General features: G+C 55.1%; 6 protein-coding genes across 6 annotated transcripts; 5 read left to right on the top strand and 1 right to left on the bottom strand.

The window, feature by feature from the left end:
- Nucleotides 1–1,191: 1,191 nt before the first annotated feature.
- On the top strand, nt 1,192–6,125 carry BGZ61DRAFT_340658 (histidine phosphatase superfamily-domain-containing protein; the record flags this gene model as incomplete). Its single annotated transcript, XM_046239329.1, has 5 exons — nt 1,192–2,140; nt 2,208–2,354; nt 2,414–2,435; nt 2,542–5,856; nt 5,918–6,125. 5 exons carry the CDS (start codon nt 1,192–1,194, stop codon nt 6,123–6,125), a joined length of 4,641 nt encoding a protein of 1,546 aa, XP_046110627.1.
- Nucleotides 6,126–9,118: 2,993 nt separating this feature from the next.
- BGZ61DRAFT_441018 (uncharacterized protein) lies at nt 9,119–9,945 on the top strand. The gene has a single exon (XM_046244547.1). It carries the CDS (start codon nt 9,548–9,550, stop codon nt 9,917–9,919), a length of 372 nt encoding a protein of 123 aa, XP_046110626.1. The 5' UTR covers nt 9,119–9,547; the 3' UTR covers nt 9,920–9,945.
- Nucleotides 9,946–11,049: 1,104 nt separating this feature from the next.
- On the top strand, nt 11,050–12,707 carry BGZ61DRAFT_472223 (uncharacterized protein; the record flags this gene model as incomplete). The annotated part of the gene is made up of 3 exons (XM_046248310.1): nt 11,050–11,486; nt 11,623–11,708; nt 11,779–12,707. The coding sequence occupies 3 exons, from the start codon at nt 11,050–11,052 to the stop codon at nt 12,705–12,707; spliced, it is 1,452 nt and encodes a 483-aa protein (XP_046110625.1).
- Nucleotides 12,708–13,385: 678 nt separating this feature from the next.
- Nucleotides 13,386–14,008, top strand: BGZ61DRAFT_472222 (uncharacterized protein; the record flags this gene model as incomplete). The annotated part of the gene is made up of 2 exons (XM_046248309.1): nt 13,386–13,444; nt 13,732–14,008. The coding sequence occupies 2 exons, from the start codon at nt 13,386–13,388 to the stop codon at nt 14,006–14,008; spliced, it is 336 nt and encodes a 111-aa protein (XP_046110624.1).
- A 4,086-nt stretch (nt 14,009–18,094) lies between these two features.
- BGZ61DRAFT_502579 (uncharacterized protein) lies at nt 18,095–19,252 on the bottom strand (the record flags this gene model as incomplete). Its single annotated transcript, XM_046251738.1, has 3 exons — nt 19,187–19,252; nt 18,523–19,110; nt 18,095–18,490 (listed from the first exon to the last, which is right to left on the bottom strand). The coding sequence occupies exons 1-3, from the start codon at nt 19,199–19,201 to the stop codon at nt 18,095–18,097; spliced, it is 999 nt and encodes a 332-aa protein (XP_046110623.1). The 5' UTR covers nt 19,202–19,252.
- An 829-nt stretch (nt 19,253–20,081) lies between these two features.
- BGZ61DRAFT_340234 (major facilitator superfamily-domain-containing protein) lies at nt 20,082–21,871 on the top strand (the record flags this gene model as incomplete). Its single annotated transcript, XM_046239292.1, has 5 exons — nt 20,082–20,206; nt 20,292–20,813; nt 20,867–21,017; nt 21,094–21,426; nt 21,482–21,871. The coding sequence occupies 5 exons, from the start codon at nt 20,082–20,084 to the stop codon at nt 21,869–21,871; spliced, it is 1,521 nt and encodes a 506-aa protein (XP_046110622.1).
- Between the last annotated feature and the right edge of the window lie 967 nt (nt 21,872–22,838).

Below are 22,838 nucleotides of genomic sequence, written 5' to 3'. Positions count from 1 at the left end.
AAAAAGTATTTTATTTATTTTAGAAAATCTATTTAAATTCGATTTTTAGAAAGATCTTAAATAAAGAGAAACTTAGAGTGGATATTTTTATTCGGCTAGTAAATATACTAAAGATTAAGCTAAGGTAAATTAGGGAATTATGGATACAGTCTAAAGGTTTAAGCCAATTAGATATATTAGGCTGTGTAGGTGAGTTTGAAATCGGTGCGTGTATGTTTGGTTACTCATTAGGGAGGGAGGGCATGTCCCCCCCCACCAAGAACAAGCGCCGTACCATCGCTTCCGCATCCAACCAACAAAGACGCATACCACCATTCTCCTAGCGGCCCTTGTCTCCCGAGATCGTCTTGTATCTACTCCCTCCGACCGCGAGAGTTCTCTGGATGCCTTTGTGTGGCCCCCCCTTCCCAGCTGACCCTCCGTCTTCGCCCCCCGCCATCCCAACAGTTCAGGGATCTAGATACCTTAGGTCCCCGCCAGCGGGCCTAGAAGACCAGAAGTCCCGGGTGACAGTCTCTCGATCAGTGATCGTGACTGATAGAAAAAGCCCCGAGGCCGGTAGAATCGCCTTCAGGTCGTATAAGCGCCCCAACCCTGCATCTGAGTCCCTACTGGGTGGCCCTATTATTCCCATGTCCCAGTCTCAGGAATCAGTCACCTTGGCAGGTATTTCGCCACGCCGTGGCAATTTCTAGCACGCTGCGTCATCGCAACCGCTGATTCGGCCCCAGGCGGACAAAAAAAAATGTGCCACCCATAACTTACCCTCTTCAGTGAGGTGACCTGCATTGGCGGAAATCCACTCTGCGACGTCCATTGAGACGAAGCGGTCGCGACCTTGACGGTCCAGGTGCGGCTAATCCCAATCGCATCTCGAGCTAGTTACCGAGACCTGCTGTTCCGTGTCCGTCCCGCCGGATGCAGGCGCTCTGAGACACGAGGCAGCCAGAATCCCGATGACGGTCGAGCTTGAACTTGATAAACTTCGCTCGCCCCGAACCAAAAGCTTAGAAGCCCCAAAATCAAATCAATCACTCCCAACACGTAAGCTCTATTAAGCTCCAATCTCCAGCCTCTCCGCAGTCCCAAGATATAGGCTCTTGACTCGAGGCTCCAGTCACCCAGCCTTTAGCTTGTCCCGCCAAACGGCACACAACGCACACAATGGATGCCATGGATATCATCGACACAATGGGCGCCGTGGACCGACCGGGCCCGAAATCTGCTGGTACCATCGGCGCCGTAGATAACCCAATCCACTCGGCTAGCCCCTCCGACGACGCTTCTCCCGACTTTTCTCGCCGCCCGCCTACTTCTGTTTCTTTCCCGCAGCCCCAGACCAGACTGTCCCGCCGTCCCTCTCAATCGTCCTCATTGCCCCTCGCCAATTCCTTCGCCACCAGGAAGGGCCGCTCTGTTGAGCCCGGTACCTCGGACATCCACGCCCGCCGTACCAGCTGCTCCATCCCACCACCCTCGTCCACATCCCTAAGGAGCCCGAGATCGGTACTCACCCGTACCCGTGGGGAGTCTACGGCCTCAGACGCCTGGAGCGAAGACCTGGCACTAGCCGACTCCCAGCAAGCCCTTGGCAACGATCCCCACCTGCATAATCGCTTGTCCGCCACCACCGACAACTTTCACACCGTCTTGCCGGAGCCTCTGCCAAATTCGAAGTCTTCCTCCTCTGATCCCCAGACCAACAGGCTCTCGGGAAACTCACTCTATTCCCTAGCCTCAGCCCGCGGCGTCATCACACCCTCATCCTCTGGGCACGGATCAGAATTTGGGACACCTCCTCGCTCAGTGACTGGTTTTATGCCCCCGTCCAAGAGCATCGGGCAATCCCAATCCGAAGCTGGAATCTCGAACGTCACCGTCACCACCTCTTCAACCGCTCACTCGAACCAACCAGGCGGGGGATACCATCACCTGGCCCCGCGTGATTCTCATTCACAGTCACTGGACTTGAGAAGACGATCCCACCGCGCCGAAACAATGCAAAATAGCACGCCCAACCTGCGCTCCCAGCCCGACCGGTCCCGCAGTCGGGCCAAGAGGCGGTTCAGCGGGAGCACCGCAACAAGCAGCCACAGCCCAAGCAGTGATCGGGGCCCTCATCACCGCGAGAAGGAAGACGGTAAGCTCCTCTGTCTCTGGATTGAGCAGCTGCCACATATCTCAGAAGCCCTCCTAACACCAAGCAGTTAAACCGGCACGCTGGGGCGTCATTGGCGTCTGTGCGCTTGATGTCAAGGCGAGAAGCAAGCCCAGCAGGACCATCCTGAACAGGCTCATCGCCAATCGCGAATTTGATGTCGTCGTTTTCGGCGACAAAGTCATTCTTGACGAAGGTAAGTTTACTCAGGAGAGGAGTCGCATTACAAGAATTATACTAATCTACATGTTTCAGAGGTTGAGAATTGGCCCATATGGTGAGTCTCTAGCCCCTCGGTGAGCTGAAATAGAATAGTGGCGTGCATCGGCCATCTGCAATAGGCACGTGCTGTCTTTCCTGTTACGATCACTGACAGCTCCCAGCGACTACCTCATCTCCTTCTACTCCGACGGCTTCCCTCTCGATAAAGCCATTGCATACGTCAAGGCGCGCAAGCCTTTTTGTGTCAACGATGTGCCTATGCAGCAGATCCTCTGGGATCGCCGCGTCTGCCTGCATTTGCTCGACAAAATCCAGGTCCGCACACCGAAGCGCCTGGAGGTGAGCCGTGATGGCGGCCCTCAGATGCTCACCCCGGAAGTGGCCAAGCACATCAAGGATATATCTGGCGTCACCTTGGAACCTGTCGACCCGAAAAATTTCGTACCTCCCCGCAAGGTAGAATTGCTCGAAGACGGCGATGTTCTAAGTGTCGATGGCCAGCTACTAAAGAAGCCATTCGTAGAAAAGCCAACCAGCGGCGAGGACCATAATATCATCATCTACTTCCCCAAGAGCGCCGGTGGCGGCGCACGCAAGCTCTTCAGAAAAATTGGAAACAAGAGCTCCGACTTCATCCCTGAACTTACCGTTCCCCGAGCGATAACCGAACCCAACAGCAGCTACCTTTACGAAAGCTTTATGCAGGTCGATAATGCCGAAGATGTCAAGGCATATACTGTCGGACCCAGCTATTGCCATGCGGAAACTCGGAAGAGCCCTGTTGTTGACGGAGTCGTCAGAAGGAACACGCACGGAAAGGAATTGCGCTATGTCACTGCGTTGAGCGCCGAAGAGAAAGAAGTAGCAAGCAAGATCTCAACCGCATTTGGTCAGAGAGTGTGTGGCTTTGATCTCTTGCGTGCATCCGGTAAGAGTTATGTGATTGATGTCAATGGTTGGAGCTTCGTCAAGGACAATGACGAGTACTATGACCATTCAGCAAGCATTCTCAAGGATATGTTCATCAAGGAGAAGCTTCGTCGTGGCGGTGTTACTCCGCCCATTCCCTCACCTGCCCCGTCAGATACAGACCCCTTCACGCGTGCCTCCAACGCATTCAAGGATCGCGAGCAAGCCCATATCCCAGCCACGAATGGAAATAGGAACTCAACCATGTCAACCAATGGGGCCGATACTCAAAGCATCGATTCATCCCGACGCGTTCCCAGCGGGACTGCATCCCCTTTCCCTACGGACAGCAGCCTACCGTCGAAAGCCCAAGGGTCAACTACACACCTGCCACCCCCTCTGGACCTGTCGATCCCTGGAGCAGTATCTACATCTCCTGCCACCCAACAATCCTCGACTTCCACGGACCCACCTCCCTCGGAATCGCAGGAAGACAGCATGCCAGCTCCACCGCCCCCGAAGCATTCTTGGAAATTGAAGGGCATGGTGTCTGTGATTCGACACGCAGACCGCACGCCAAAGCAGAAATACAAATTCACATTCCATACGGAGCCATTCATTGCACTTCTTAAGGGCCACCAGGAAGAAGTGCTGTTGATTGGCGAGGCCGCGTTGGCAAGTGTGATACAAGCTGTCGATGTGGCATTCCAGGAAGACATTGAGGATCGATCAAAACTTCGATCTCTTCGCAATGTCCTAGTAAAAAAAGGTAGCTGGGCGGGCACGAAGGTTCAAATCAAACCGATGTTCCGCAAGAAGAAGACCGAGCTCGTACCAGTCGTGGCTGAGATGCCGGACTTGACTGAGCATGTGGAGTCTACCGTGGTGGAGGATGAGGGCAATTTGTCTTCCAAGGAAGAACCACATCGAGCTCCCAAGCGCCACGATTCACTCTCCGGCATGACTATGTCCAAGTTCACGGCGGCGGAGGAGAGCCTAGTCCTGGATAAGCTGCAGCTTATCGTCAAGTGGGGAGGAGAGCCAACGCACTCGGCACGATACCAAGCCCAGGACCTCGGCGAAAGCATGCGCAACGATTTGATGCTGCTGAACAGGGACATTTTGGACGAGGTCCACGTATTTAGCAGCTCCGAGCGACGTGTAACGACGAGCGCACAGATATGGGCCGCTTCCTTTCTCGACAAGAAGGATATTCCCGAAGACCTTATCACGATCCGCAAGGACCTTCTAGATGACTCGAATGCCGCAAAGGATGAGATGGACAAGGTCAAGAAAAAGTTGAAGGGGCTTCTGCGCAAGGGCAATGAGCGACCGGCCCAATTTGCCTGGCCGGAAAACATGCCCGAGCCGTCCGAGGTGCAGACACGAGTTGTGCAGCTGATGAAGTTCCACCGTCGTGTCATGCACTACAACTACGGCAAGCTATACAGCGGGGCTGTGACTTCTCTCAATGCCATTTCTAACCCGAGCACCGAGAAGTTGGCCGGAGACAGTTTGAGTTCGTCCATCTCATCGTCCATCTCACATGCCAACGCCGTTAACAACATTCAATCCCGGTGGTGTTGTGGTGAGGATGCGGAGCTGTTCAAGGAACGCTGGGAAAAGCTCTTCGCTGAGTTTTGCGACGGCGATAAGGTCGACCCTAGCAAGATCTCGGAACTCTATGATACAATGAAGTTCGATGCCCTACACAATCGCCAGTTCCTGGAGTGGGTGTACACCCCGCCCAGTCACATGCTAGAGGAGTACGGTTACGCGATTACGGAGGCAAAGCCCAAGGTATCAGAAGACAGCAAGTACTCGGAGGACCTCAAGTCGGAGAAGGCCCAGAACCCATCGCCTGATGGCTCGGACAAAGTCGACATGGGAAGCCGATCTGCCTCGGTCAAAAAACTTTTCAGGCGACGGTCCTTTCTCAACAACCTGCGGCACTTTCACGAGGAGTCACCGCCGGAGCAATACTTCCGACTCTACAAAGGCACAAACCAAAGTACCGCTAAGGTAGACGCACGGAATGAGCCGTTGCAGGAGCTTTACCGGCTTGCGAAGATTCTATTCGATTTTATCTGCCCCCAGGAGTACGGTATTTCGGATAGCGAGAAGCTCGAGATAGGCCTGCTTACATCACTGCCGCTCCTCAAGGAAATTGTTCAAGACTTAGAGGAGATGCAGGCATCCGATGATGCCAAGTCGTTCTTCTACTTTACCAAGGAGTCGCACATTTATACGCTGCTCAACTGTATCATTGAGGGTGGCATTGAGACCAAAATCAAGCGAAGCACGATCCCGGAGCTTGACTACCTCTCCCAGATCAGCTTTGAGCTCTACGAATCAGAGACTAAGACAACCGTACACGGTTGTCCAGATGACGAGCCCACCTTCACGTACAGCATTCGCATTACCATCAGCCCAGGTTGCCACGTCTTCGATCCCCTGCATGTCCAGCTAGACAGCCGACATTGCATCGGATACGCACCCAGACGGAGCTTGACGCCACACGCGGATTGGCTACAGGTTATCAAGACACTCCGGGCCAAATTCAACCAGTAAGCTTTCCTCTAATGCACACTCCTTACCTGTGACATATCAACTAACTCAGCTGTGCAGGGTCAAACTGCCCAAGACATTCCTGGCGGTGAACCTGTCTGATGCTTTCACATTTGAGGAGAACGAGCGACAGGGAAGCGACAATGATGTGCTTGAGATGAAGGTAGCAGCACATAAGCACTTCGGGTCCGAATCGACCAGGCCGAATGCGGACAATGATATTGTCATGGGTAATGGAATCGAGGATAACAAGGAGGCCAATCCTTAAGCCGCGGATTAGTGGCTAATTGGTACATGCTCGCGTATCCGAAGACACTTTAGGGTAGGGCTTTTTGGACATGAATGTTGTCCACAATAGTTTGCCGCACGACTCTTCGCCAAACGGGCGAAATTATTGGAACGTGATCCATGCCGCGTCTAGATGCGAGAACGAGGGGGAGGGCGTTGTCATCATTTCTCGTTTGTCAACTGTCATTAGGGACAGATCATGAGATACACAAGACGGGCCGGCTCGGCAGCGAATAGATCAGTAGCTTAATAGAAAGAGAAAAAAAAGATAAATCGCGGTGTCCATATGGGTAATAGGGTGATAAAAAGACGTGCGTCGGGCGTAATCGGCCAGGGTGGCCATGAAATTATGGAAGGGTCCCCCTGCCTGCGGAACCGTCATCGCCAATGTCGAGTACGCAACATGCAGAGACGGGATATTAGCGGGAGACACTACCGCACTCACTCGCATGTGTCAGTGACTAAGATTGGACAAGTGACATGCCGGTATGTCCACGACGTGCCTCAGCTGAGGAAGGCAGGCGAAACGCACTGGTGGCGTTTTTGAGATATTAGCGTGGTTGGAGAGCAACGAGACGGGATTGGTGAGGGCACTGTACAATCCCGTGAGGGTGCGAAGGGCCGGAAATCTGGGTCACCGCCACAAGGCGATCCTCTCAAGTGGACGAGCTTCCCCTGAAACCCGCACCGAGGATATGGACGCGGAACCGGACTCCTTTCGACTGGGGTCTAGTGTCATAGCATGCCATGTGGTGGCATCACCAAATCCTCTCCGTCGGGAAACGCTACGTGATGGGAGGAGACAAAACAGTGGGGGTGTTCTCGCAAGCCAGGCCTAGAATGGGGCGATTCTGTGGGGGGAAGAGGCGCAACGACAAGGCGGTCAGCTCCACCGGGAACGATGTTCGACGGGTCTTCTGGAAATCGGGAGACCCACAGGAAGTGCTTTTGTGGTCTGTTGGAGGGGGTTCCGTCGCCTCATTGAGGACATGGCTGGCTGGTACGTAAGTTTGAGGAAATTGCGCTTGCTGCACCGACGAGTGGGAAGAGGGTTTCGACTACGGAGACGGGTTCTAGGATGGCGGACTTGTCCAGGATTGGCGGAAGGCGATGTGGTCATGATGGAATATTCCGTTGTTGTCTCGACGCACTCAAGAGATGACTCCACTGTCAAGACAGGACATAGTAGCCGCAATTAAGTGGACCCGGACCTGATCGTAAGATGAAGCGTGTGGGAATAGGCATTGTACAGGGAGGGGGGCGTCTGTCAACTGGCGGACGACGTCACTGAAAGGCTGTCCAGGACAGGGTCAAGGGCGGCGGGGGTTGAGACTGGCCAGTGAGATTTGAGGTCCCTCACTGACAGATTCGAGGCGGAGGCGTCCGCAGATGGGGAAATGCCATGCCCACCACCGGCAGATGTGCATGGGGCTGGCTGGACCTACAAATGACCAACGGCGACGGCACGGCATTTGATCCGGTTCGGGATGAGTGCGAGATCGAGGCGTATTGGGACTGACACTGTTTAGACGCCGGTCTTAGTTTCGGGCACTGGACACCGAGCGTCTCGTATCGATTGAAAAGAGACGTTGAACATCAAATCTTCTGCTATCTTTAGCCGGGGTTTCAAAATGAGGCGATGCCATCTCCTTTGACCGAGGAACCCGTGTAAGTGCGAAGGGTTGTGCGCCTCGCGGATTGATGGAGCCATGTCTCACGGGAGGCGGCCACGCCGGATGCCGCAGCACGGCGTCGGTTTCAGCAGCTAACGACGGGGAGCTGCCGGGTTGGTCCAAGCTGAGGCGGCCATTGACGCCGACACCGCGTGGAATTTGAAAGTATGATGTGTGCGGATCGAGTTTTGGACGTTGAATGGCCTGGTCTGATGGCTGCTGGCCCAGGACGGACGTGGGAGTGCGCCGTGCATCAAGTTTGGCAGTTGGCCGATGCCGGGGTGGCGGGTATCTTCCCGTCGCCGACTCCCATTTGAAGAGCGCAGGTGCAATCAATGTAGATTGCCCTTATGAGCTGGCGGCAGACCACAATGCATGGGGAAGCGGTAGCGCTGCCGTTATGGGGCAACCAGAAGGTTGTGTCGTGAACTCGTTTGTCAATTGACGAATCCGTCCCACGCAGCAGGTAGGTACGGAGAAGGGGGGGGCGGGGGCAAAGACCTTGGGAGGGTCGCATGGCCTGCAAGTCAGCAGGTTTGACGACGAGAGAAGAGACCAGGAAGCTACGCTGTGTCGAAAAGAGCAAACAAGACGTGACAAGGGACAGAAACCGGTAGACCGGATAATTCGAGATGGAGACAGGGCGAACATGGGATATGGTCGATCGGTGATGGAGACAACAAGGACCAGACGCCTAGGACCAGGTGACAAGGACCAGCAGAGAAAGCCTACCATGTCGTTTCTCTGACTGACGGTGTGCACACCTCTTGTTGTCTCACGCGCTGTGATGGTCAACGTACTATGATACGAATGCGTGGGGAATAGCCAGCGTGGAGTCTCCCTGACCCCGGCGGCCGGAAGCGAGCCCATTTGTTTGCCAACCTGGAAAAGGTTGTTGATGCTGGGGGGCTTAGGTTTGCGGGATGCGATTCGCGGTCCGCGGTCTGCGGTCTGCGGCTCACAGGTTGTGATTGGTGGCGAAGCCGTGATTAGGATGACGACGAGGTACCACGTAAGTTTGGGGGGTCTGAGAGTATGTGAGTATGCAAGTCTAGGAGAGGTAGGGATGCGTCGATGCGAGCGGGAGTGGAAGCGACGTGGAAAACATTTGTCGTAGGGCGAGGCGCGGAAACGGGGGTTAAGTGGATGTGGTGGATGTGGTGGATGTGGTGGTGGATGCGCCTTTCGGCGCACGGAGAGTAGCAGTGGAGGTGGCTGAGGAATGAACGGCTCCCAGTGGACTCTTGCCATTGTAAGAGAGGAGCGAGGAGGCAGTCGCTGGACGAAAGAGGAAGTAGGTCCTAAGCAAAGGGCTCTTGCGCCGGTGCATCTCGCTGAAAGGGGATGTTCGAAAAATCAGACCATACAACAGTAATAAGTTAACAACCAAAGAAAAAAGCCCGCGTATCTGCATCAAGTAAAGTACCGGACAAACACGGACGCAGTTGAGGACGGACGCATTGCGCACGCACCCGCCAACTACCATTGATTCCTCCGTAGCAAGGAGCCAAACGACCCAAAACCACATGTCAGGGCACTGGCATTGCATTGACATCAACCTGACGTCTTAGACGGTTATCCGTCAGCCTCGGGCCGTGGGGGGCAAACACACCCGCAGCATCACAGGGACAGGCCCGGCAAGCGGCTAAGTAGAATCTGCTATAGTGCCGAGATGACATAACGACCAGCGGCCATGAGCTGAGGCGGTGAATGCCGGACATGTCTCAACATGATATCCGTGAGTTTATGGCGGCGTTTCGGGACAATGTTGGGGGACATATTGACCTGGAATTTGACAACGGCCCTGGTCATCTGCAGTGCTTGGTGGATGGTGAGAGCCGTGCACTCGCCCCAACGTCCATGCCGGCCTCGCGTTCTCGTTCCCACGTTATGCAGACGACTGCGACAACAGGAAAACGAGGAAACAAGGAGGAAGAAGGGAGGGAACAGAAAAGAAACAGGGGCGTATCAACCCGGACCATGTCTTCCCTCCGCCTCGCTCTTTGTGATGCGACGAAACTGCAAGCTGTTGCAGCGTGCACCAGTACCGGTGGTCGGTGGTCGGTGGCCGGTGAATGATGCCTGCATCAGAGGGTGGTAACTGCGAGCAATCGCAAACAGCCTGACCAATAGCGAGGCTTCCTGGTCTGGCGGCAACAAGTCGTGGCATCTGACAGATCTGGTCCTCTGTCCGTCGGGGCGCAGATTGATAGCTGGGCTCGGCTCTGCGTGACATCAACGGACTTGTCGATTTCCCGTTATACCTACAGCCTTAGCCCCAAACGCTTGCAGTCACCGATGAGGATGGGGTGGGAGGATGGGGCCGGGACCGAGCCGACCGATCACTTCATCCTGTGCCAAACAAAATGATGTACCGTACCGTGCCGTCCCTCGCCTCACCCGCGTCGCCTCGCCGCTCCCTCCTCCCTCCGGACCATCTACCCGTGATTCAAAGGGTGTGGGGGGTAAGTGGGCACAGCGGCGGCGGCCCCGGGAGAGGGGCAGTAAAAAGCAAATCTGCCGTTGATTGCAAAAGGCCAACTGAAATCCATTCCCATCAAAACGAAAGCTGCTGGGGTGACATGTCAGACGGGGACCGGGGTTCGTTGTTGTCGAGCCGCACAAGCTGCCCGATTACAAACAGGGAGAAGCAAAGAGGTCGGTCGTCTTTAGGTTTCCCCCCCAGTGCGGCGTCACGATGAGGTCGCCTAGTTCCAGCTTCAAGGTTCACCCCGTCCCAGAGGCCCATAGGTTCATGGAGACTGGACCCACGCTGGCTGGGCTGATGGCGACATCGAAAGACTGGAACGAGCATTAGGATGGGGCAGGATTCACAATTAGAAGGGCTTCGAGAGTGGTCGATGGCAGTGTCAGACAACGTAGTGCCGGGGCCGACTTAGGTGCCGGGATGGAATTGGCCGTGATAGCCAGCATTATCAGCTGTCAGTGGGAGAGCCGAGCCATAACTGAGATGACTATTACGATGCACCTGGACCGAAGAGTGGGCGACCCAAGGGACCATATATGCTATGACAATCCCTGCCATGCCGATCCAAGGCACCGGTCTACTACGAAAGTACCTGGTCACAAAAATCCCATATCGGACAGGGCGATTATAGGGCAATTGTAGGGCAATTGCAAGGCAGAGGTGGGTATCTTTTCGTGGGCGGGACCAGGTCGCTTTTCTGGGTACCTACCTATGACAGGCATTGGGCCGTTGGGATGCGCGGTATGGCATACCGACATGACATGGAATGCACAGAGAACTCGAGAGGAACATTGCAGACGGCGGTTGAGAGCCAGGGTGCAGTACGGCGCTGTGCAGACCAGGACTGTCAGTCTGGCAGTTGGATCAGACCGAGACTACAGCATTCGAGCGACATCGCCATGGTGAGTGAGCGACAGGTGTGCATTGCCGGCGTTGTCTCATCCCGTTCATTTGTCCACAACCATACCGTGCCTGGGAGGGCGACTACGACTGCGACTACGACCGCGGTTGGCACTCCTTCAATTCCGCTCGTCTCGTCCGCCAACCCTCCGTTCACCGCACGGCGAGCTGGACTGCCTCAAGTTGACATGCGTGCTTCCTACACCACTCCGCAGACACCCACCACCGCCACCACCCTGGCGCAACAGATGCTCCGCTCCCGCAACCACTTGGGGTCTCAGTCTGCCGCTGACTTCATGTTCTGCCTCTCCCGTCCCTTGTCTCGGCTTGGCTCTAACTTATCCTCCACCCCTAAAATCCCTACAAACCCTACGAATCTTACAAACCCTACAAACCCTACCTACATACCCTACAAGCCTGCCCTCACTGCCTGCCCTCACTGCCTGTCTGCCTACCTCCTTTCTAACTTCTGACTTTCTGACCTACCGGCTTCCCTCGTTTGGTCGGTTTCGCAACATGGTGCGCACTGACGTACCTGCCCTCCTTGGCCCAAGCTCACTAACTTTCATTAGGCAAAGCACTCGGCATCGCTCCCGGAGCGTCTCTAAAAGTTTCGACCCCATCGCGCTTCTCTGCTTTCTACACTACACAGGCTCACTACACCACGCTACACACGCTACACACTCCGCGCACTATACGCACTCGCACTACACACACGACCCCCCATGCCCATGCCCCGACCCATGCCTCCCGGACAGCCCTTCACGGTCCCAAGCTCCTGGCTAACTGGCCGTCTCCACCCTCCGATCCTGGGCGGCTTCTGGGCTGCACCGAGAACCAGGACACGGGGCGCGAAAGCGGAGCCCTGCCATGCCATCCGTGGACGGGTCTTTCCATGTTGCTCGCTCGACACCCTCAGGCTTTCCCATTCCCAGTTGCCAGGTCTCCCAGGCTCTCCCAACCCTCACCTCACCTCACCTGTTCGTCATTGCGATCCATTGATCCCGCGACCTCGACGCTTTGGATTCGCCTCCCCCGCCCATTGCGCTCCTCGGCTTCGTTCCCCGAAGGCCGTGGCCGCAGCGCGATCAAACAACGAGCCAGGTACCCGTCCACTGTGGGTACACCTCATGTATTAGCTGGGGTTGTCCGCTGCCCGCTGCCCGCCGCTGCTTGCTGCTTGTTGCTTGCGAAAAAGCCGTTTACCTACCTACCCCCCCTTCCCTTCCCTTCCCCCTCCCCTCCCCAAAGGGACCACAGGGCATCCTGTCCCGGCCCCGTCGAGACGGGGATTGGGGCACATCTGGGACTCACGCCGAGGGGCATTGCGACTGTGCAAACGGGAGATTTTGCAACTGGCATGACGGCTCGTGGTCTGAAGGAGGGGCCACAGTCCACGTCCGTCCACGCCGTCCGTCCATACAACACCGTCCGGGGGCCGCGCCGCAGGGTACATTATCACCAACATCCCCGGGTTTGTTGTAACAGCCAGAAACTCTAACGCTCGACCTGCTTCGCTTTGTCTCCCGCCGTCAACCAACTAATCTACGTCGTTGGTTACTCTTCCGCCTCGTTCCTCTCCCGTCTTTGATTCCTGTCCTTGCTGTAGCCGGCCTCCGCCCCGCCTACACCCCCCGTCCTCATCACGGCTCCCGTTTGGCATTGCATCACGGCCCCAGTCTACAACAAACCAACTTTCCACGACTCGACACTTCACCCATCTACCCCCTCCCCCCTCAAAAAACCATAAAAGCCCGAGCATCTGGCCATTGATCCATCCTTTTCACTTCTCATCAATCTTCAGACTTCTTTGGCTACCTTCAACTACCATCAATCCTTCTCAACCATTTCACGCTTGGTTGTCTCTTGTGTGGATATCCACCCGCTTCAAGCCTTCAACTTACATCTCACTTCACTCACCAGTAAGTCCCCCCTCTCCTGCACCACACATGTGGATGGGAGTCCGTCTGGTTGCCGAAAGGCTTCCCCGGCCTTCTCTGACTCTGTGTGGGCAATTTCCTGTTATGCAAGGCTAACTCTGGTCCTCCCCAGGAGCTTTTTTGTCCAATCGGGCCAAGCCCTGTCAAAGGATTGAAGATTATTCGGTCCGGCAAGACGCATCCTAGCAACAGAAACACCCAGTTCAACCAGCTCTTCCACCACCGTGGCTACCGACAAAATGGCCAATGCGTGCGCGCACTCGTTTCGGATGATCAAGTCGGACAGCACCTTGATCCAGTGGGTTTGCCAACATTGCCGGTCTGGGCCTCACTGGATGATCTTTGAGTGCACCTACTGCAAACTCCACCTGTGTCGAGTGTGTACGCAGGCTGCTTAACCCTCCGATGGGATCCCCGGCGGCAAGGCATGTGTCACTGGTGTCTGGCGTGGGGGAAGGGAGGGGTGTGTGTGCGAGCGTGCGCATTGTCCGACTGTGAGTGTAAGTGCGAGAGCGCGTGTGGGCAGTCCTGTTTTCGCTCGCGTGTTCCCGAGTTGCGGACATGGCCTGACTGACATGGCACCAGATTTGCAACGAACAAAAAGAGATGCTTTGTTAGTCCCGGCGCAGGAGCAAAGACAGACCGTCGCATCCGGAACTTTGATTGCACATGGCAAGGCTGCCTGGAACTTGGCATTGGAGACGTGGTGCTGTACAAAGCGGCATGGGCGGCACACGCCCCTCCACCTTCGCAGATCCATGGCTGGCGACAAGACTCCCCTTGGCTGTCGACTCAGGTGGCCGAGCTAAACGGAGCTGAGGCCAAGTCGACACGACGCCTACGGCTAAAGCAAGAAGTCTGAGGGCCTACGCAACGTCACCGATACCAGAGGGAAAAGGGGGCTCTCAGTCATGACCGTTTATTCCTGCTGGAGAGCGAGTGGAGGGCCAGCCAATGCTGAACCAGGACATTGGATGACTTACAGTTTTACAACTTTCCTTGAGGGTGTAGTGCCCTGCAAGATCCACGTGGGAGGCTCCAGCCAGTGCCCCGTTTTGGGAACTGTGCAGCACTAGCGACCCCCTGGAGCAGCCCACGACGCCTAGGGCCAGCCCCTAGGACATGCCGAGAGGGTGGTCCAAGGGCTTCTTCAGGGCTTCCTCGGCGCTCAAAGAGGAGAGGCGCAGGCAAGTTGGAGCCCCCTGGCTCTCTCTTGTCACCGTCACAGTCACTTCTCTATTGCCAATCGCGAATTGTCTACCGATGGAGGCTGGACCTGGGTGGATGTTGAATGCGGCTTGAGCCGGTCAATCCGGGTTATTTTATTTTCCTTTTATTTTTCTTTTTTTCTGTTTTCTTATTTATTTTCTTGGGGATTTGGTCTCTTGTTGCGCACAAAAGGAGGAGTTATTGATTGACTCTGGGTTGTGTTCCGCCAGTCGGAATTCCTCCCCACATCTGCCTGGACTGCGATGAAAATCCGTTTCATCTTTTAGCATGTCTTTTTTGGGTTCACGGCGCATAAAAAAAAGGGACGGTGGGTGTTGGGGGCTGTTCGGCGCTCGAAATAGACTACGGCTTGAAATGCAATTTTTTTCTTTGGCTCGGGCCAAGCGGAACAAACAACGAGGGAATGCGAAGCGGTGAAAGGGGTTGGGAAGCTTAGAGCCTGGAAGTTGGAGGCGGAGTAAGAAAGAAGCGGTGATGATAGCGAATGATTTCCTTCTGGTGGACAACATCCTCCCTGGCTCCATTTCCGTTTTCCGTTTTCCGTTTTCCGTTTTCTGTTTTCCGTTTGAGGGTGCTCTCGGTCTTTGGGTTGTCACTATTTTGTTTCTGTATCTAACTACATCGGGCGCTTATTACTGATGGCAGAGGGCTACCTACCATGTAACATGAACTAGGGATTGAATCCTTTACACACTGGGCAAAACCGCGCACTGAAGAATGCAAATGGTGAGACGTTTATTGGGGGCGGCGACGGGCAACGGGCAACGGGCAACGGTAGGCGGATGGGTGGAGGAGTGGAGGAGGTGAGGGGCCCGAACCGTAAGGGAGGGTCCTGTAGAGGGTCCTGTAGAAGGGTTCTGCAGCGGACCTTGCAGAGGGCCTTGCAGCGGGAGGGCCTTGCAGACGTTTTCTGCAATGCAGCCCAGAGCAGCGGATATACTGTCGAGAATGGACGATCACCAACCCTCATGCCTCGGAAAGTTTAAAAGGTCATAAAGACAAGACAAGCCAAGCTCACCGAGAGTGGAGATGCGAGATCCCCAACCAACTCTCGTACTCTTTGAAGGGTGCTGCGAGGGTTCGTTTGGCCGGCAATAATCGGTCAACTAGGTAGGTGGGTAATGTAGGCGTCGCTGGCGGCTGGTTGCTGGCAATGGACCCTGGGAGCGTGCCTTCCTGCAATCTCCTCTTGGCCGGTATTGTGCCGTGTGTAGTCGTCAACTCCTCGCGGCCGAGGCTCGGTTGGGCACCTGGCCGTTTGATCTTGGCTCTTTCCTCCTTCCCTCTCTCCCTCCCTACCTGCCTAGGTTACCTTACATGGTAGTATTCGCGCCGTTTGCTCTTTACGCTTTGTGGCCGCTGACCGATCCTGATCTCGGTCAACGGCGTGTCCCTCATCCCCATCCCCATCCCCCCCATCTCACATCCCGGATCTCACATCCCACATCTCATATCCCACTACTCCGTACTCACATTTCTACATTCCCACCTTCCTACCTTCCCACATGCCACATTCTGCATCCTACATGGTGCATCCCGCATCCCACATTCACCCGATCCATTGACACCCCCCCCCCCCCCCCCTTCCCAATGCCCAGCTCCGGGTTTGTTCCCTTAAAGGCTCAAACATGCTTCCCCTTTCCCCCGCGCTCGCCTCGCTTGGTAGGTCGGTGTCGGCGTTTGCGTCGTTCCCTTGTCTCTTGTCCGTTTCCCCGTCAGATCATGCTTCTCTCCTCCGTTACGGCAATCTCGTGCTTTACGGCAATCTCGTCCTCTACTCCTATGCCGTCATCCATCATCATAATCCGACTGGGGTAAAATACGTAGTTGGTGTCGACGTCCTAGTCTAGCCTTGTCTCGCCTTGTCTCGCGTCCGTTCCGCACCGAATCGGTTCACATCCACAGCCGGCGCCTCTAGACCTGGCGCCTCCCTCCCTCCCTCCGTTCTTCCCACCCCACCCCCATTCGGACAGCTACGGATGGGGCTTACGGAGGGCTACGCTACGGCGCCATGGATAAAACTGACCAAAAACGCAGGCAAGGATAACACTGATTGGCGGCGCTCTTACTATGCGCTACGGATGTTACATCACCTCGCATTGGGGCATCGTGCGCCGGAAATCCCCAAGGATTACTGGCTCATAGGGCACCCTGAGGGACCAGCGCGCCGCGGGCTGGGCGCCAAGATACGAGCCAGAAGGCTTCCAGAACAACTAAAAAACGTTCGGCGTGTTTCCAACTCTCCACCCGCGCCATCCATGATCCATGCCCATGACCATTACCTACCGCAGGTACCCAAGTACCTTAGGCACGGACGGGGTACAAGGTACATGCGGTGCAAACGTTGCAGTCGATGATAGCTGTGGCGGTTCCCCTTTTCGGCTGTTAATAAAGGCACTTCGGCGACGAGTGCAGCTAAGCACAGACCAAGATACCGATAGACGAGGCCCCCTTCATTGAGTCTGCATCTGCACCCACACCACTCTCAGACACCGACACTAACACTAATACCGACACCAACATCAACACACCGGACCGTCACCGACACGGACGCACACTCAGACAACAAGCCACAGGCACGCACACACGCACACATGCACACATGTACACACACGGACTGGGCGGCTCTTGGGTGCTTCGATGCGTACCGAGGTGCATAACTAGGCTGGCAATCCCAATCAGCCTCCGTCAATCGTGCTCTCACACCAGCACAGACTCGAAACAACCCATCTACGCTCTTACACTCACGCACTCATACACTTTGACACCTTCACACTTTCACACGTCGCCACACAGTACATCCTGCTCACCTTGTGAACACCGCACACCACCACCCCAGCCACCGGCTCCGGCCTCCCGTCCGCCCGGCTGGCCGGACCCTTCGGGGAACGAGCCCGGCGTGCCTCAACAGTGAACTTACTATGCGTTCACGGATCTACTAAGAACAGAGTTTATGAGGCCTCACCACCCCTGCCTAACTTGTCCATTCGGATGTATGCGATTAGCCCTTAGCTCGTCTAGTCGCGCCTCGCCTCGCCTCGCCTCGCTTCGTTCCCCGGGTATTGGGATTGGTTTGTGAAACGTTCCTGGGATGCCACGGCCCTGCGGCCATTGTGACGTTGTCCTAAACATGTCTTCTTCAGCGCCCGCGCGGCTGCGGGCAGGGCGGGTCATGGAACACTTCCAGATGCTGCCACCAAAGTGCCACCCGCCACCAGTCGTTCCTCCACCACCCTGGCGGGTTCCCTGTCGTGTATTCCTTCGCCCCCCGGTCGCCGTTCCGAACCGCGGAAACACCAAGTCACATGGGACCGTTCCCGTCCCGTGGCGGCAGTGGCTTGCCTGGATGGCTTCCCCGGCGCCGGCTGTTTGGCACACCTAGAACTTAGAAGTTGCTAGCAATAACTAGCCCGTGACGACAAGTCGGGTGGACGCGTCACACCTGACGTGGAATGGTGATAGAGTAGCCATGTGGATGCTCAGGATCTCTTCTTAGGATGAGGCGGCAAATGGATCTAGGTGTGGCTCTTGCCAGTTGATTGCCGCTCGTCTACCAGGAACAACAGCGTGATAGCCCGGCCCACCTTGTGTAACACTCCCCTGGCAAATACAGAGTTCCTCTGTGGGGACGTGATGCATCACCAAAAGCTTCTTGCACCCCGAGACGGATCCGATGTCAACGCAAAGACCACACGGTTCGACAAGGTTTTGCTGTGCTTTAGGTTTGTTGATAATACCTAGCAGCTTGGGGATCCTTTATTGGCCAGTCCCAAACTGCCCGCTGAGCCATCCTTGCCTTCACCTCGACGCTGTCACCAACAGAGACCTTATCGTTGCCGTCGGGACTACCAATGAGGAAACCATATCGGCCGAAGACCGGCGAATGTTTGGCTCCGCTATCAACCCTCCGGTCGGACATGAGCTTCTTCAGCACCGTACCACGTTCTCCCTCTGCAGTACAGCCGGTTTTGTAGTCGACGTTCAACGATGTGCACCGGTTGCAGTTCTTGGTCAGGGACAGCTTATGGTTGCGGTTGATACAAAGCTCTGCCCAAAAGTCCTCGTCCCACTCGGCCTCGCCATCCACAACCACGTTTGGTCGAAATGCGCCCATCTCCACTTCGGCGTTGGTTAGTCGACGCTGACGCTCTTCAGTGACTGTTCCGTCGTGATGAGGTAAGGTGCGCAGTCTGTAAATGTCAACCAGTCATCTTCTTCTGTATCGATCCTATTTCCTGCAACATGGCCCGTTACGGAGGAAACCCATGATTTCGCAGCCGGCTGGGACTTGGGTGAGAAAGTTCCCAGGATGGGACGTCGGCCGTCTCCGATGAAGATGAGCGCAGTATCAAACCCAAAGCAGGCTGAGAACCATGCATCACATTTGGTTCCCATACGGTACGCAATGACGAGGCTTTGATGAAGGTTGACATGTGCCTTTTCCAAGTCCTCCAGGCTCGGCTCGAGGGGAATGTCCAGAACAACCTTTTGCTGAGGCCGTGAAGGTACCAAAGGCTCTTGTGGAGTCATGTACCGGACATGGATGTTGTCCCCCACGATCTCCTGCGCGAAGAGAGAGCATTGCGGATACTTGGATAGTTGGATCTTGCTTAATTCTCCGGAAGCTTCAACCTTGCACAGCATGAACCGACGATCGTGTTGGATACCCTGAGGCCCAAGCTTCGCGACATCGAGTTGGATGCCTCGGATGCCCTTGATCGGATAGACCCAAAGCTCTTGCCGGTCAGAGGTGGACTTCGGGATGACAAACCACGCTTCACTACGTCTAATAAGAAGCGATTCTCCTCACCTCGGTGATCTTCATCGTTGGAAATCTGCTCTTCTCCCACTCGGCTTGTGGTCCCGTAAATCACAGATGTTGAGATCGAGAGCGGGGATGATTGATAATCGAGATGGACCCCCACCGGCGAGGACATCCACCATTATCTACGCCTTGACAAAATAAAATGGACACCGATTGTGGCAACGAAACGGCATATAGACATGGCAGATGCAGGTGGGTCAACGCACTCGACATTCTTCCTACAGCTGGCGTGCCTCGCTCTTTTACCACAGCAGTGATTCACTGAAATGAGAGAAATGAGAGATATGAGAGAAATCCGATTGTGCTCAATGGGATCATCTATTGGGAGATTCTGAACATGCCATCTTTCAACCTTTCTGTTCTCGCTTAATCGCCGACGCGTCACTGGTCATCTCCGAGCGTATCATCTATTTTGTCGCCCAACACGGGAGATCTCTCGGTTTTCATCCCGCAAACCGAACCTGCGGTGTCCACAGTGGAGCCGGAAGACTGCTAATATATACAGTCAACGGGTCCGTATCATTCCCACTTTTCGCTCGCGTCGAACACACCCAGCGTCTTGTACGAAAATATTCGCGAGATCCGCAAGCATCGGACGACTCGGCGCCCATTTTCCTCCCCCGGGAACCCTGCCCGCACGAACCCGCCCCGCGCCCAGCTCCGGTGTCCGACAATGGCCGATAAGACGGCGGCCGGATCGGCCGTTGCAGTTTCAGATCTGACCCCCACTTCCCGGGACTCGCAGCAACGCTCCGATGTCGAGGCCGATATTGAAGGCAGCGGAGGAGAGGATACGGCAGTGCAGAAGACGAAGGTCTCGACGATAGGAGAGCGTCCTGCATGCTTCAAGAATACGTTTCAGGAGGTTTCGTTTGTCTTCATGGCCACTGTGGCCATGGCGACCAGCACCTTCTTGACTGGCGCCACTGTCATTGTCACGGCCTCTATCGGGAAGGACTTGGACATGTCACAGAGTCAGATTTCATGGATCTCTGCGGCAGCAACGTGAGAACCCCCTATCCCCAAGTCCAATTGGACTCCCCCCCGTATCAGGCCACTTCTGGCAACGCGATGCTAAGTCACGTCGCAGCCTCACCGCGGGAGCCTTCCAGCTCACCATTGGCCAGCTCGCCGATTTGCTGGGCCGCAAGGTTGTCTTTCTCTTCGGCATGGGCTGCTTCAGTGCGTGCTCTTTGATTGTGGCCTTTGCGCAAAACCCGTTCTGGATGGACATCCTATGTGGTGTTCTCGGTCTGGCCTCGGCCATGGTCGTCCCTCCAGCCATCGGCATCCTGGGCGCGGCATATGACGTGCCCTCGCAGCGAAAGAACTGGGCATTTGCTAGCTTTTCCGCGGGCAATCCTCTTGGTTTCGCCGTGGGAAGTATAGTGTGCGGTATTGCTGCGCGTATCTTCGACTGGCGTGCCAGCTTCATCCTCCTGGCCATTATCTGGGCGATCCTGGGCGTTGCGTCCATCTGGATCGTGCCAAATGTCGAGGCCTTTGAACCAGCGCCGTTCAAGACCCGGCTTCGCATTGCCGTGCAACGCTTCGATACCCTGGGCACGATCCTCACCGTCCTTGGTGTGGGCATATTCACGGCAGCTCTAACGTCAGTCCTCCCTTATCCAAAATGCCTGTAAATCCTTACTAACATGATAACAGGCTCGGTCCCGGAGATGGCTGGAAGTCCGCTCACGTCATTGCCATGCTTATTGTTGGCTTTTTCCTCCTTGTTGTATTCATCTTCTGGGAGAACTACTGGGAGCATCCCCTGATGCCCCTCCACATCTGGAAAGACAGAACCTTTTCTCTGGTATGTAATCAACTGCCCCTTTGTGGTCGAACCACCTGGGGCTGCTGTAACAGAGTATGCTAACATGGACGGAAAGCTTGTTGCGACCGCAATTCTGGGTATGATGTCCTTTACATCATCCAACTTCTGGCTCGCGCTTTTCATGCAAGAGGTCAACGAATATGATGCCCTGAACGTAGCCGTGCATCTCTTGCCGCAGGTTATTGCAGGCGTCCTCTGGAACATTGTGGCGGCCAGTATCCTCCACAAGGTCAACAACACGCTCATCATGGCAGTTGGCGCCGTGGCCTACGTTGGCGCAAACCTGCTGCTCACGTTCAACAAAGACACCTCGTTGTACTGGGCGTTTATCTTCCCCTCGCTGATCATGAACGTCTTCGGCGCTGACTTCCAGTTCAATGTCACCAACGTAAGCCGTCTACCTATGACTTCGATATTTGTCCGCAATTGCTAACCCCCCTCAGATGTACGTGATGCAGGCACTCCCAGCTCACCAACAGTCGCTTGCTGGTGGTATTTTCAACATGCTCATTCGTCTTGGGTCCACCATCGGCCTGGGGATTTCGACGGCTGTGTACAGCTCCATCAAAGAGGCTCAGGCGGGAGATGGTGATATTAACGAACCGTTCCGGATGGTCTACTTCGTCTCCGTGGGTCTTGCAGGCCTTGGGTGCTTATTCGTTCCGTTCCTGCGGATCGGGACACAGGGCAACGTGGTGCCGGACAAAGAGGCGACGGAGGTGGCCACCGACCTTATGGAGCCCAGTACTGAAAAGGATGGCGAGAAGCCCGTTACGTCGGAGAAGGAGGATGATGGCGAGAGGACGATCACTGGCAGTGTAACCGAGAAGTAATGGTCTCCTAATTCTTGATGGGGGAGGCATGAGGATCTTCACGACACCACTAATACCAGCGAAGTGGATTATAATTTTTTGGGCAAAAGGATAGAACTAAGGCATTCTGGGAAAAGCATTTAGGACGAGTAGACATGGGAGAAGCCAGCCCAAAACTACAGCGAGCGATCCAGTCATTCCTATTTCTACGGAGATGCATCAAATCAAAGTTTTGTTTTTGAGTTTCGGTGTTGACTTTCATTTTCGGCTCCTTGGCTCGCGGCTGGGATGAAATCCGGGATTTATTTTCTCTCTCCGTCGGCGCCCAGCTGGAGTTGACAATAGAGTAGATATATAGATGGATGCCTTTATGTTTCTTTCAGGCCTTTAGCCTAGTGACGATTAGAAAAGTGTTAGCTACCTACCTACCTACCTACCCCACAGCGCACGAGCACTTTGTCCAGCCTTATTACTTAACAGGAGGAGGGTACGTACTCCAACCGTCGAACTTCTACTCTGATTCAGCCTTAAACATCTATCCGCTGAAAAGCCTAGCCCATTCCCAGTCTGGCAAATATCATGCCATTGGGAAGCGTCAAGCGTGGCTGAACATGGCAGGGCTCAGTCATCCGCTGTCCCTTGTACTTTTATCCACCAACCCGATTTGACTCGGGGACTGACGTCGGTTCTGACTGCAACCTGCGCAAGGATCTCGACGCGAGAGCCGGGCTGTGAAGGCCGGCCATCGCGCAGCATCAGGCCTCATATAGCTCTGATGCGCAGCTGAGAATCCTCCGAGGGTCAGCCAGGGTGGAAACTTGGGAAAAGCACAAATGGATTCGCCAATTAGGGAAACGGGCTCGCCAATGCCCCATCGCGAAGGTGACGACGCCACTAAAATCTCACAGGATGATCTTTCGAGCCCCGGTTTCGCTTGTGACGTCTCGTGAAATAGTCGCCGACTGGATCCCTGAGCCCCGTCTCATCG

The sequence above is a fragment of the Ilyonectria robusta genome (genome assembly GCF_021365365.1).
Source record: "Ilyonectria robusta strain PMI_751 chromosome Unknown BGZ61scaffold_2, whole genome shotgun sequence".
Classification (NCBI taxonomy): Eukaryota; Fungi; Ascomycota; class Sordariomycetes; order Hypocreales; family Nectriaceae; genus Ilyonectria; species Ilyonectria robusta.
The sequence above is the reverse complement of the archived record's forward strand: the minus strand, read 5'-3'. Positions and strand labels throughout refer to the sequence as shown.